Source organism: Orycteropus afer, unplaced genomic scaffold, assembly GCF_000298275.1.
Source record: "Orycteropus afer afer isolate SDZICR_OR568_19922 unplaced genomic scaffold, OryAfe1.0 scaffold00071, whole genome shotgun sequence".
Taxonomy (NCBI): Eukaryota; Metazoa; Chordata; class Mammalia; order Tubulidentata; family Orycteropodidae; genus Orycteropus; species Orycteropus afer.
The window spans coordinates 8,090,081-8,105,505 of record NW_006921658.1 but is presented as its reverse complement, the minus strand read 5'-3'; the positions used below and the strand labels follow the sequence as shown (position 1 = coordinate 8,105,505).

The window sequence follows — 15,425 nt, the reverse complement described above, 5'->3', positions numbered from 1 at the left end:
GAGTGGTTTAGACAGAGGGTTAAGGAGTTTTGTGAAACAGGAAGTGAAGACAAATTTTCAAAGAAATGTTATTACTTAAAGAAATACAGAAATGGATCCAAAGCTGTGATATTGGTTGTTACCCTGTGACAAGTCTATGCCTGACATTTTACATAAGTGTGCGGTTTCATTTTCACAAAATTCCAGTTTCCATTTTACATTTGGAAAATGAGACAAAATAAACTGCTCAAGATCAAATAGTTAGGTGGTTGTAGAGTTGGAGTTTGAATCCAGGCTTTTCTGACTCCAAGTTCATTAGTATAGTCAACACATTACTCCTCTATGAAGAGATAATTCATTCACATTTTCTGTTCACTAAAATACATATGCTTGAATAAAATATTTATTTGAGGATTTTACAGCAAGATTTTGATATACCATGAACTTTGTAGAGACCTTTAAAATATCCAATAAAACTTACTTCATGTTTTTTTGTTTTCGCCTAGAGAAGTATTAATTATGCACTATTTAATTTCAGTTAAAATGAATTCCTGACAGAAAAAGAGTAGAATTCTGAGCTGAAGCTCAGAATTTTATACATTGTACTGAGAAATAAGAGACCTTCCCACGTGATTGCTAATCCAGTCAAAATAATTGGCTACTTTGGTATAAACGCCTGGGAACTCTGGTTTTCCACAGTTTTCACCCCAACTCACAATGCCCCAAATATAGGCCACATCATTAGCATCCACACAGACTAAGGGGCCTCCAGAGTCCCCTTTACAGGCATCAATGGAGCCATCATTTGTACCTGAGAAAGAAGAAAAAAAGAAAATCACACATTTCCTTCCATTTGTCAAGGATGCCATGTTGTCTTCTAATTGTCTCCTTCAACAATGTATGTAACAACCTACACTTTCTTGCACTTTCCTGACAGAAAATAACATGTGCTCCCTTGCAGGTCCATGTTGGTCCCATGAAGATAAAGAGATGCAAGTTGGGGGATACTTGGTGAATCTCATAATTATTCCCCAAGTTTAGCAAGTGTTCTCTTCCCTCTGCATTATGTAACTCTCTATTATGATGAGACAGCAACCAGAAAGCAGCATCAAAAACTAATAACTGGAATAATACTGATGATCATAGGAATAAATAATGCATATTGAGTGCTTAATATGTATTAGGCATTCATTGTTTCAATCCTCACCACAACCCTGTGAGGTAGGCATTATTATTCCTACTTCACAGATGGAGCAAATAAGGCACAGAGAAGTTAGTTAACTTGTCCAAGTCCACACAGCTAATAAGTGGCAGAGCCTGGCAGAACAACCTCAGAGCTTGTTCTCATAACTGTGATATTACCTCCTGGTAGATTTTGTGGCATTCTGTAATCTGAGTTCCATTTCAAGATGGACAAGATTCAGGAAGTGGTCTGTTTACTTTCTCCTCAATCCTAGGGCTTTCCAAGATGTTTACTTCATTGTAAAAATCTTCACTTCCAAGAAGTGATAGGATGGTAATAATTGCCTTCTTCAGTAATACACTATTTAGCAGTGTTTTCAAGCAGCCATCCTAAAAGCACCACTTTAGCTGATTGGTACCCTTCCTTTAGATCACCACCAACAGTAGGAACTGCTATAGTTCTGTTAGTGGCATTAGCATTATTATGATATAAAAAGAAACAGTGGCAGATACCTTAAGAGTTACAATGTGATTTCCAAGGAGAAGAATTTACTTCCAACTGGAGGCATTTGAGATGGGATGATTTGGATTTAGAAACTCTGGTTGCGTTGTTGTTGTTGTTGTTGTTATTTGCCGTCGTGCCTGTTAACTAGAAGGCTAGCGGTTCAAACCCACCAGCCAGTCTTTGGAAGGACGGCTGGGCAATCTGCTTCTGTAGTGATACTGCCTCAGAAACCCAAGGAGGGGTTGCTATGAGTCGGATCTGACTCGATGGCAGTGTGTTTGGTTTGGTTAATTTGGACTTTTCCTCTAAGAAGTTTTGATTTTGATCAAGAATTAGACACTTCTTGTCTGTAAGTCGGGGCAAAATACATAATTGCCCTGAACTTCAGTTTCCTCATCTATTGATCTCTAATTTTGTTTTTTAAAAAAGAAAGAAATAAATAAAAAAGAAACTTGCTCAACAGTGCATGACTAGTAATTGGTGAAAACTAGGGTACAAACCCATGCATTCTGGTTCCAGAGTCTGTGCTCTTTATTGCCTTCTTGTATTGGTACATAACAGCTTAAGAAAAGTTTTTCCTATCTGCATTATAATGAGGGAGTTTAAGCCTGAGGGGCAGGGACTGCAAGAGTTTGGTGATGCAACAAACAGAATGGTCCAGGGCTTAGGTGCACTGAAGCAGCAGGGAGGAGGAGAAATTGCTGGTGAGTATAGTGGCTAAGGCACTTGACTGCTAACCAGAAGGCTGGTGGTTCAAACCCACCAGCCACTCCTCGGAAGGAAGATGGGGCAATCTACTTCCGTAGTGATACTGCCTCGGAAACCCAAGGAGGGGTCGCTATGAGTCGGGTCTGACTCTACGGCACATAACAACAACAACAACAACATACATATCTCAGATAAACCATTAAGTAACTTACCTGCACATTCCATTAGTTTTTCATAGTAGCGATTGGAGTAATAGTTAGAGCAGTTGCCTATTAAGTTAACTTCACCCCACTTAAGTGAATAGACTTTTTTGTTACCTAAACAAAGTGAGAAAACAAATAGACATTTAGAAGTTATAAGTGAGAAATCAAAATAAATACTCTCATAATTTAGAAAACCATTAGGAACACATATGTGCTTTTCTCTTTTGTTGTGATTTGGTTGAAAGTTTACAAAGCAAATTCTTTTTCCGTTCAACAGTTCATGCACATTTTGTTTCATGATATTGATTGCAGTCGCCATAGAGTTAGAGCCCTCTTCCTATTTCTGCTCTGTGAGTACGTTTTCCTTGTGTTTTTTCCTATGTATTCTTGTTCTCTGAGCTTTCTTCTGGCACAAATACTGCTCTTCTTATCTCCCATGGCCGATTGTTCTAAGAAGTACACAAAAAAGGAAAAAAAAAAAAACCAAACCCACTGCCATCAAGTCGATTCCAACTCATAGTGACCCCCATTTGGGTTTCCAAGGCGGAAAATTCTTTACAAAAGTAGATTGCCCAGTCTTGCTTCCGTGGAGTGACTGGTGAGTTTGAACCACTAGCCTTCTGGTTAGCAGTCAGATGCCTTAGGCACTGTGCCTAAGTCACTCATAGTGACTGTGGGGTCACTATGAGTCGGAATCGACTTGATAGCAGGGAGTTTGGTTTGAGCTCTATTATGTATATGGACATTCTTATAGCACATGCAAATAGGTATGTAGAAATATCATCTGCCAAACCTATATATAGTCTTGGGTATATTCCCTTTAGCCTACTCATACCTGAGCATTCAGCCTGTCTACCTATGTATCCACCTGTAGATTAATGTTTGTCATTACTGATAATGCAGTATTATGTATGTAAAAGTATTTAGCTTTGTTGTTTGTAGTACACTTATTTTTCCTTAATGTTATTGTGCTGGTTACTCGCATTTGGTGTATTGCCTTTCCCTTCACCCAAATCAGTACATGTCTCTTTACCTATCCAATAATTTTCCTTCCCTCACCTCCCATCCCTGTTAATCGACAAGGACGTTTTCCTTTAGTGTGTAAACCTTTCCTTGACTTTTTACAATAGTGGAATCATACAATATTTGTCCGTCTGTGATTGACTTAGGAGCTCTGGTAGTTTAGTGCCTAAAGCATTTGACTCCTAACCGGAAGGTTGGAGGTTCAAACCCACCAGACACTCCTTGGAAGGAAAATTGGGCAATTTACTTCCGAAGAGATACTGCCTTGGAAACCCAAAGAGGGGTCGCTATGCATCAGAACTGACTTGATGGCAGTAAGTTTGGTTTCTTTTGTGACTGACTCATTTCATAATTTCATATTCACTCATCTTAATGTTCCCCAATCTCTGGTAGCATAGTGCCTAAAGCACTTGACTGCTAACCAGAAGACTGCTAAACCCACCAGCCGCTCCTTGGAAGGAAGGTTGGGCAATCTACTTCCATAGTGATACTGCCTCGGAAACCCAAGGAGGGGTCGCTATAAGTTGGGGCTGACTCAACGGCACGTAACAGCAACAACAACGTTCTCCAAGTTAATCCATGTTCTGAGGTGATTCACGGGTTCGTCATTATTCTTTAGTGTTGCATAGTATTCCATTGTGTATATGTACCATAGTTCGGTTATGCATTCATCCGTTGATGAGCACTTGAGTTGTTCCCATCTCTTTGCTATTGTGAATAGTGCTGCAGTGAACATGGGTGTGTGTATATCTATTTGTGTCCTGGCTCTCAGTTCTTTAGGATCTATACCTGGTAGTGGAATTGCTGGATCAAATGGTATTTCTGTTTCCAACTTTTTAAGGAAGTGTCATACCATTTTCCACAGTGGTTGTACAATTCAATCCCATAAGCAGCGTATGAGATTTCTGATCTCTCCACACCCTCACCAGCATTTGTTGTTTTCTGTCTTGTTGAATTTTGTGATTTTGCTGGGGTGAGATGATATCTCATTGTTGTTTTGATATGCATGTCTCGAATGGCTAATGATTGCAAGATTTCTTTATGTGTTTGTTGGCCTCCTGAAAATCTTCTTTAGTGAAGTGTCTGTTCATGTCTTCTGCCCATTTTTTAATTGGATTGCTTGTCTTTTTGATGTTGAGGTGTTATAATTTTCCATAAATTTTAGAGATAAGTCCCTTGTTGGATATGTCATTGCTGAATATTTTCTTCCAATCTGTAAGTTCTCTTTTTACTCTTCTGGAGAAGTCTTTTGATATCCATAACAATTTAATTTTTAGAAGGTCCCAGTCATCTAGTATATCTTCTGCTGTTTGTGCATTTTTACTTACACTTGATAGTCTGTGTAGGCCATATATTAGGCCTTTAGATTTGTCCCTGTTTTCTCTTTGATGAACCTTATAGTTTTAGGTTTTACAGTTAAGTCTTTGATCCATCTGGAGTTAGTTTTTGTGTATGATGTGAGGTATGGATCTTGTTTCATTTTTCTGCAAATGGATATCCAGTTTTGCCAACACCATTTGTTAAAGAGACCATCTTTTCCCCATTCACTGGGTTTTGGCCCTTTGTCAAAGATCAGCTGTCCACAGGTAGACGGATCTATTTCTGAATTCTCAGTTTTGTTCCACTGGTCAATGTGTCTGTCACTGTACCAATACCAGGCTATTTTGACTACCATGGCTGTATAGTAGGTTTTGAGATCTGGGAGTGTGAGACCTTCTGCTTTTCAGTAGTGCTCCAAGGTCTCTTTCCTTTCAATATAAAATTAGTGATTGGTTTTTCCAGGTCCTTAAAGAATACTGGTGGAATCTGCACTGGGATTGCATTGAATCTAAAGATTGCTTTAGGTAGTATTGGAATTTTCACAGTGTTCAGTCTTCCTGTTCATGAGCATGGTATGTTCCTGCATTTATGTAGGTCTTTTAAGTTTCTGCAGTAGTGTTTTTTGTGTGTGCCCCTGCTAACATTTGTTCCTAAGTATTTTACCTTCTTGGTAGCTGTTATAAATGGTATTGTTTTCCTTATTTCCTTTTCAGAGAGATATCTTTGTCGATGTAGAGGAATCCATTTGATTTTTGTATGTTGATCTTATATCCTACCCCTACACTGAATCTTTCAATTAATTTCAGTAGTTTTCTTGCTCAGTTTCTGGGATTTTCTATATGTAGAATCATATCATCTGAAAATAGGGATGGTTTTATTTTTTTCATACCAATTTACATGGCTTTTATTTCCCTTTCTTGCCTTTTGCCTTGGCTAGGATTTTGAATACAATGTTGATAGAGGACATCCTTATCTGGTTCCTGTTTGTAAGAGAATGATTTCAATCTTTCTCCACTGAGAATAGTGTTGGATGTTGGTTTTGAGTACATGCCCTTTGATAATATTGAGGACTTCCTCTTCTATTCCTGTTTTTCTGAGATTTTTAAAAATCAGGAATGGGTGGTGGATTTTATTAGATATCTTTTCTACGTCAATTTATAGCATCATGTGGTTCTTTTCCTTTATCTTACTTATTTGATAGATTACATTGATTCTTTTTCTAATGTTGAGCCACTGTTGCATACCTGGTATGAATTCCACTTAGTCATGATCTGTTGTTTTTTTAATATATTGTTGGAGTCTGTTTGCTACCATTTGAAGATGTTTGCATCTATATTCATGAATGTTGTTTGTTTGTAGTTTTGCATTCTGGCGTCTTTGCGTGGTATTGTATCAAGGTTGTGCTTGCTTCATAAAATGAAATTGGGAGAATTTCATCCTTTTCTGTGTTCTGGAATAGTTTGAGTAGGAACAGTATCAGCTCCTTGAATGTTTGGTAGAATTCTCTAGTGAAGCTGTATGGGCCAGGACATTATTTTTGTTGGTATTTTTTTTTATGAGCTGTTCAATTTCTTTTGTTAGGTGTCTGTTCAAATTCTCTACCTCAGTTTGTGTTAGTTCGGATAAGTAGTATGTTTCTAGAAATCAGTTAATTTCTTTTAGGTTTTCAAATTTATTAGAGTACAGTCCTTGACAGTATCTTGTTATTTCAGTTGGTTCTGTTGTGATGCTACCCATTTCATTTCTTATTTTTGTTATCTGCATCTTCTCCTTTAACTTTGTTAAATTTGCCAGTGGTTTGTTGATTTTATTAATCTTTTCAAACAACTAACTTATAGTCTTTATTATTTTTTTTCCTATTGTTTTTCTATTTTCTGTTTCATTTATTCTGCTCTATCTTTATTGTTTGTTTTCTTCTGGTGGCTGTAGGCTTTTATTTCCTGATCTTTTTGTAAATGTTGAAGATGTTGGGTTAAGGTGTTACTTTTGGCTTTCTTCTCTTTGAATTGTGCATTTATTGAATAAATTGCCCTCTGATCACTGCTTTTGCTGTCCCAAAGATTTTGGTATATTGTGTTTTCATTCTCATTTTATTCAAGTAATTTTTTGTTTCTTCTATTACTCAGTAGTTTTTAAAGAGGGTGCTATTCTGTTTCCATGTGTTTGCTTCTTTTCCCCCTTGATCTTCCTATTATTGGTTTCTAATTTTATAGCATTGTGATCTGAGAAGATTCTTTGCAGTACTTCAGTGTTTTTGTATTTATTGAGGCTTGCTTTGTGGCCTTTGCTTTATTCTGGAGAATGTACAAGAATGTATATTTGTGCTGTTGTTGGCTGAAATGTTTGTATAGATCTATAAAATCAACTTGGTTGATTATATTGTTTAGTTCTTCTGTGTCTTTGTTGAGTTTCTTTGTAGTTGTTCTATCCTTCATTGAAAGTGATATATTAAAGTCTCCTACTATTACTGTGGGATCATCTATTTCTCTTTCAAATTCTGGTAAAGTCTGATTAATGTATTTTGGGGCACTTTCATTGGGTGTATAGATATTTATTATGTTTATGTCCTTTTGTTTGATTGATCCATCAAACATATAATGTCCTTCCATGTTTGTTATAAAAAGAGCTCTGGTGGCACAGTACCTAAGGCATTTGTCTGCTAATGCAAAGTTTGCAGTTCAAATGCACCAGCTGCTCCACACAAAGAAGATGTGGCAATTTACTTCCATAAAAATTTACAGCCCTGGAAACCCAGTGGAGATCGCTATGAGTCAGAATCAACTCAATGGCAGTGGGTTTAGTTTTGGTTTTTGTCTGTTAAGGTGGTTTTTGTCTTAAGGTCTATTTCATCAGAAATTAATATTGCTACTTCTGTTCTTTTCTGATTTCCATTTGCTTAATGTATCTTTTTTTCTATCCTCTGATTTTTAGTCTGTTTTTGTCTTTAAGGTGTGTCTCTTTTATAGACAGCATTCTGATAGATCATGTTTTCTTATTCATTCTGCAACTCTGTCTCTGGATTGGTGGATTTAATCCATTTATATTCAGTGCAATTATTGACAAGTACAAATTTATTGCTGTCATTTTGTTAAGTGTTTGTGTGTGTGTGTGTGTGTGTGTGGTACTGATTTCTTTGTTTCATGTAATTTTCTGGGCTGAGCTAATTTTGTTTATTTTTTAAAATCATTTCCTTCATTGCTGTTACTGTAGTGTTTGCTAAATATTTGTGCCTTCTTTTTTATTTTGAATGGAAGGTTTAATTTTCTTTGAGGTTACTCTGTGATTTCTTGTTTTCTTCTCAACTTTAAAACAGTCTGTACTATCTCAAAGTAATCTTGATTTCCTCTCCATTTGGAAGTTCTGTACCTACACTATTTATTCCCTGTTTTTGCTTTGTGGTTGTCCCCATTTACAAATTGATGTCTCGGGTTCCTGGTTTACAATCTTGTAAGTTTATTTTACTTTTGTCTTCCAACAAATCTTCAACAGTTTTCTCTGTGGTTTTATTTGTCTCTTCCTGTTCTGGAATTCTGATCGCGTGTAAGATATGATACTTCTGTATCTGGGTTGGTTTCTGGGTTATGTTGTTATGTGTGTTAATCACCGGTTAGTGCCTGCTGCTATTGGTTCTCTGTCTGAAGTACTCCCTTTAGCATCTCTTGTATTGTTTTGGTTTTAACAAATCCTTTAATTTCTGTTTCTCTGGAAATGCCCTGATATTTGATGGACAATTTTGCTGGGTATGTAATTATTTGTTGGCAGTTTTTTTCTTTCAGGGTTTTGTATATGTCATCCCATTGCCTTCTTGCCTCCATAGTTTCTGCTGAGAAATCAGAGCTTAGTCTTCTTGGTTGCCCTGTGTAGGTAACTTTTGTTTTTTTCTTGTGCTGTTTGCAGGATTCTTTGTCTTTGTCTTTGATAAGTTTGATTATAATATGTCTTGGTCATTTTCTTTTAGGATCTATCCTGTTTGGAGTTCATTGAACTTCTTGAATGGATATCTTTTCATCTCTCATCATATTAGGGAAATTCTTTTCCAGTAAATCTTCAACAGTTTTCTCCATGGTTTTATTTGTCTCTGTTACCTAGTGCTGCTCTAACAGAAAATATACTACAAATGGGATGGCTTTAACAAATAGTTTATCATCTTAGTTTTAGAGGTTAGAAATCCAAGTTTCAGGTGCCAGGCTCTAGGGGTTGGGTGAAAGCCCCTCAACCTTGGGCTTCAGCTCTGCCTCTTGCTCCTGGTCCACTGAAGCTGGCATCTCTTCACTTAGGCAGCTGCTGGCTGATGAGGCTGACAAACCCAAAGTTGACAAGTGAAAAGGTACAGTCCCAATATTACCAAACTACATGGAAGGCCATTAATTCAAGTCCATTGAAAGCCCCAAGATTGGTAGAGCATGGTGGGCTACTTCATGAAAACTCTGCTACATGCAGGGTCCAAGTGTGCCAAAAAGCTGGAGACCATTCCCAAAACTACTACTTATATACGAGAAGTAGATCACATCCCTGCAGCTACTCAGCTGCTTATGGTAGATCCCACCATGGAGTTGATGGCCAGTCTCATCATTGGAAATAACTCCCACCAGCTGCCCAGCCACTCAACCAGACCCAGCCAAGTTGACATACAACCTTAACTACCACAGTATCTTCCTGTTCTGGAATTCTGATTGCATGTAAGTTATCCCTCTTGACAGTGTCCCACAGTAATATTAGGCTTCCTTCATTTTTTTAAAAAATCTTTCTTCTGTTTGTTCCCTTAGAAAAGTAGTATTGAGAGATTTGTCTTCAATCTCACTAATTCTGTCTTTTGATTTAATTCTACTCCTTTGTCCCTTCAATGTGTTATCTATTTCTGCAGTCTTAGTATTAGCTTTCTTGATTTCTATTTGCTTTTTTTTTGTATGGCTTCTAATTTTTCATTTATTTTGTCAGTTTGTTCTTGTACTGTTTCCCTAAATTGTTCTAGAGTTTTGTCTTGGTTTTCCTTACCTTTGTTTATGTTTTCTTTGATTCAGTTTTTTCTTTGATCTGTTTCTCAGTCAATTAAAGGTACCTAAATACGGTGCAGCCTAAGGCATGTGACTGCTAACCAGAAAGTTGGTGATTAAACCCACTACCCACTACATGGAAGGAAGACCAGACACTCTACTTCTGTAAAATTTACCACCTGGGAAACCCAGTGGAGGTCGCTATCAGTTGGAATCAACTTGATGGCAGTGGGTGTGGTTTTTTTTTTTTGGTTTTAGATATAATTCTTTTGAATTCTTTATCAGGTAGTTCCAATGCCACTTCTTCTTTTCTGGCTCTTTACTCTGCTCTCTTGTTTGTACTACTTTATCCTGCTTCTTTGTGTGAACTGGGATTGTCAATTATCTCTGAGACATTGTGATGCCATTGTATTTATATTTAATTGGTGATTGTATGTTGATGTGATTTGTGTGTTTTTTCCCCCTATATTTTATTTTGATATATCCAAGTGAGAATCCAAGTGGTTTCTTGTTTCTTTGTTGTAGGTCTGTGTAGCTTATCTGCCTATTCCACCTTTTTATTGGAAGTTCAAAAATACATATATTCTTAGTACATACAAACTTTCAATAATAATTCAGTAACATGTTTGTTGTTATTAGGTGCTGTTGAGTTGGTTCCAACTCATAGCAACACTATGTACAACAGAATCAAACACTGGCCAATCCTGTGCCATCCTCAAAGTCATTGCCATCTACTCTGTTTGCTAGTTTGGCAGCACTTAGTCATTCACCAGTTGTCTGCTGTTGGGTGTGATAGAGAATGAGGTTGTGTGGATGGATTTATGGTAGCTGTTCATGTAGAGAAGTTGAGGGAAGGTTGGACTGTTATTGGTCACTGTCTGTTGTTGATTTGATGGTGCAGAAGCTGATGGTGGCCTATCTGTGGGTGGAGCTGCAGGAGATGCAGATGTGTACTTGGGTTGTGTGGATATGGTTGCTGTCTCTCACCCAGTGAGACAACAACAACAACAACAACAAAAAAAAACACCAAAAACATACAAACAAGAGAACAAAAAACACAAACAGCATAAACAAACAACAACCACCACAAAAATGAAACAAAAAGAAATGAAAAAAGACAAAAGAAGGACAAAGAGAAAAAGAAAATAAAACAGTGTCTGGAGAGTGGGGGAAAATGAGAGTAAGAGAAAAAGAATAGTAAAGAAAAAGAAAGAGAAATGCAGCAAGAAAAACAAGAGGTGGGACAAATTAAAAGAGGAAAAGAAAGAAAAGGAGAAGAGTACCAGGAGGAGAGAGAGAAAAAAACAAAAAACAAAAAACAACTAGAACCAGGGAAGGGAAAGAAAAAAAGGAAAAAGAAAGAGAGAAAGGGAACGAAATGAATAATTAAAAACAAACAAACAAAAACAGCACAGGGGGTGGGCAGGGCACTCAGGCTATATTCCCGCTGGCCATGCAGGTAATGGAGAGCAAGGCATCTGGTCCAAGTACTAAGTTCTGCCTACCCTGAAGGCAACTGGTGCCTGTTCCCAGACTGGTTCCTCGTAACCCAGAAGATGCCTGGGGGCAGAACACCTGGACCTGGAAACAGTTCCTGCTGGCCAAATGGTGGTTGGAAGCAAGGCACCTGGCTCCAGAAGGAATTCCTGCCAACTCAAAAAGCAGCTGGGAAAAGGGCATCTAGTCTCAGGGAAAGTTCCTGCCAGCTCAAAAGGTAGCTGGGAGCAGTGGCTGATCTCAGAACCAGTATCTGTCTACCCAGAAGGAAACTTGGGGCAGGGAGCCTGATCCCAGACGACTTCTTGCTGGCCCTGGAGGTGACTGAGGGCTGGGTGCCTGGACCCAGAAAAAGTTCCTGCAGGTCTACAAGGTCACTGGAAGCAAGGGACCTGGTTCCAGAGAGGGTTCTTGCCAGCTCAAAAAGCAGCTGTGGGCAGGTTGTCTAGTCCCAGACAAAATTCTTACTGTCTCAAAAGATAACTGAGTGCCAGGTCCTATTCCCAGTAAAAGTTTCTGTTGGCCCAAATGGTGACTGGGAGCAGGATACCTTGTCTTGGGACCAATTTCTGCCTGCCTAGAAGACACCTGGTAGCACGGTACCAGTTTGGGATGGAATTGCTTCTGGTTCAGAAGGTGGGTGGAGGGTGGGGGATGACTACACCTACATTCTCTGGGAGGTTGTGGGGTACAAGGGGAACATCTCACCTTTCTGATCATTAGCTGCCAGTATGGTTGCCTGTGTAGTCCTCAGAAAGTGGAGCTGATTATCAGGTTGCTGCCTGGATTGGAACTCCACTTGCAAATATTCAAAATGGCCTCACAGTCAGGCCAACAGACAGTCCACAATTTCATTTGTCTCCTTACTTGCTGTTTCCTTTCCGTTTCTTCTACTGTTGTTGCTGTTATTTGCTGTCTAGTCAGATCTGACTCATAGTGACCCCTCCTTGGGTTTCTGAGGCAGTATCACTACGGAAGTAGATTTCCCAACCTTCCTTCTGAGGAGTGGCTGGCGGGTTTGAACTGCCAGCCTTCTGGTTAGCAGTCAAGTGCCTTAGGTGCTATGCTACCAGAGCTACTAGTTAGTATTTAATTCACTTCTTTATCCTTCTTTTCAAAGCTCAGGCTTCCAGGATTATCTTCTGTACCTTTTTAAATTGGTTTCTTGTTTCTTTGTTGTAGGTCTGTGTAGCTTATCTGCCTATTCCACCTTTTTATTGGAAGTTCAAAAATACATATATTCTTAGTACATACAAACTTTCAATAATAATTCAGTAACATGTTTGTTGTTATTAGGTGCTGTTGAGTTGGTTCCAACTCATAGCAACATTATGTACAACAGAATCAAACACTGGCCAATCCTGTGCCATCCTCAAAGTCATTGCCATGCTTGAGTCTGTCATTGTAGCCACTGTGTCAATCTATCTTGTTAAGGGCCTTTCTCTTCTATGCTGACCCTGTACTTTACCAAGCATGATATCTGACAACATGACCAAGTATAAGAGATGAAGTCTTGCCATTCGCACTTCTAAGGACCATTCAGGCTGTAATTCCTATAAGACAGATTAGTTTGTTTTTCTAGCAATCCATAGTACATTTAATATTCTTCACCAATACCACAATACAAATGCATCACTTCTTCTCTGGTCTTTGGTATTCATTGTTCAGGTCTCACATTCATAAGAGGCTATTGAAAATACAAAGCTTGGGTCAGGTGTACCTTAGTCTTCAAAGTGACATCACTGCTCTTTAACACTTTAAAGAGGTCTTTTGCAGTAGATTTGCCCAATGCAATACGTTGTTTGATTTCTTAACTTCTACTTCCATGGACATTGATTGTGGATCCAAGTAAAATGAAATCTTTGACAACTTCAGTCTTTCCTCCATTTATCGTGATGTTGTTTATTGGTCCACTTGTGAGGATTTTTGTTTTCTTTATGTTGTGGTGTACATAGTTGTGGTAATTAAGGTTATATGTCAACTTGGCTGGCCTGGTTTTGACTGGCTGAGCAGCTGGTGATGGTTATTCCCCATGATGAGACTGGCAATCAGTTCCATGGTGGGATCTGCTATGAGCAGCTGAGTAGCTGCTTTAGGGATGTGGTCTGCTTCCCATATTTAAGTAGAAGCTTTGGGAATGGTCTCTAGCTTTATGGCATGCTTGGACCCTGCATGTAGCCGAGTCATCATTCAGCAGCCTGGTGTGCTCTGCTTAACTTGGAACTTTTAATAGACTTGAATCAATGGCCTGCTCATGTGTTTTGGTAATATTGGGAGTGTGCTTTTTAACTTGTCAACCTTGTGTCTGTCAGCCTCAGAAGCCAGCAGCTGCCTTCATGAAGAAAGCCTCCAGCTTCAGTGTGTCAGGAGCAAGAAGGAGAGCTGAAGCCCAACGTTGAGAGGCTTTCACCTAGCCCCCAGAACTTGGCACTTTGAACACAGACTTCTAAATTGTAAGAGAATAACCTCCTGTTTGTTAAAGCCATCCCATTTGTGGTATCTTCTGTTAGAGCTGCACTACGTACCTAAAACAATAGTGAAGGCTGTATTGTAGTCTTTGATCTTCATCAGTAAGTGCTCCAAGTCCTCTTCACTTTCAGTAAGCAAGGTTGTGTCATCTGTATATCTCAGACTGTTGATGAGTCTTCCTCCATTCCTAATGCTATGTTCTTCACATAGTCCAGCTTCTTGGATTATTTGCTCAGTATACAGAGCTCTGGTGGCATAGTGCCTAAGGCATTTGACTGCTAACCAGAATGCTGGAGGTTCATACCCACCAGCCACTCCTCAGAAGGATGATTGGGCAAACTACTTCTGTAGAGATACCACCTTGGACACCTAACGAGGGGTCTCTGAGTCAGAACTGCCTCGACTATGGTGAGGTTTTTCTTTATTTTTTATTTTTTTATACAGATTAAATAAGTGTGGTGAAAGGACACAATCCTGATGTGAATCTTTCCTGATTTTAATATATGCAGTATCTCCTTGTTCTGTTCACATGACTGCATCTTGGTCTATGTACAGGTCCCTCATGAGCACTGGAATTCCCATTCTTTACAATATTATGATCCACACAGGCAAATGCCTTTGCATAGTCAATAAAACACAGGTAAACATCTTTCTGGTATTCTTTGCTTTTGGGCAAGATCAATATGATATCATCAATGATAATGTGCTTTCCACATCCTCTTCTGAATCCAGCTTGAATTTATGGATGTTCCCTGATCATGTACTGTTGCAATTGTTTTTGAATTATCTTACTTGTGTGTAATATTAATGATATTGTGTGATAATTCCAACATTGTGTTGGATCACTTTTCTTTGGAATTAGTACAGATATGAATCTCTTCCAGTCAATTGGCCAAGTAGCTGTCTTCGAAATTTACTGGCATAAACAAGTGAGCGCCTCCAGGACTGCATCCCTTTGTTGAAACATCTCAATGGGTATTTGGTCAATTCCTGGAGCCTTGTTTTTCACCAGTGTACTAGGGAAGCTTGGATTTCTTCCTTCAGTACCATCAGTTCTTGATCATATGTCACCTTCTGAAAAGGTTGAATATTTGGTGCAGTTACTCAGTGTATTCCTTCCATCTTCTTTTGATGCTTCCTGCATCATTCAATATTTTGTCCATAGAATCCTTTAGTATTCCAACTTGAATATTTCTTCAGTTCTTCTAGCTTGAGAAATGCCAAGTGTGTTCTTCCCTTTTGATTTTCTAACTCCAGGTCTTTGTGGATTACATTATAATACTTGACTTTGTCTTCTTGAGCTGCCCTTTGAAATCTGTTAAGCTATTTTACTTCATCATTGCGGTGTAGTACATTACTTAGTGTGCCTTTTCTACCCATAAGTCTTTGTAAACTCCAAGGTGGGATTTTCTATGAGCAACTGAGGAGCTCCTGATTGCTGAAGTTGTCCACCTGGAGTATTTCTGTTGGGAGTGGCACAAAACAATGTTCTGGGAGGTGCCCACTCTCTCTCAGGTGCTTAGAGTTCTGATGCTATGATTGGCT

General features: G+C 38.7%; 1 protein-coding gene across 1 annotated transcript in view; it reads right to left on the bottom strand.

Annotated features, from left to right (window-relative positions):
* Positions 1-572: 572 nt before the first annotated feature.
* CFI (complement factor I) overlaps positions 573-15,425 on the bottom strand; it is a 163,192-nt gene continuing 148,339 nt past the window's right edge. The window contains exons 12-13 of the mRNA XM_007940784.1: positions 2,587-2,691; positions 573-790 (exon numbers count right to left, since the gene is read on the bottom strand). Coding sequence (XP_007938975.1) covers positions 573-790; positions 2,587-2,691 — 323 coding nt within the window. The remainder of the gene's footprint in view (positions 791-2,586; positions 2,692-15,425) is intronic.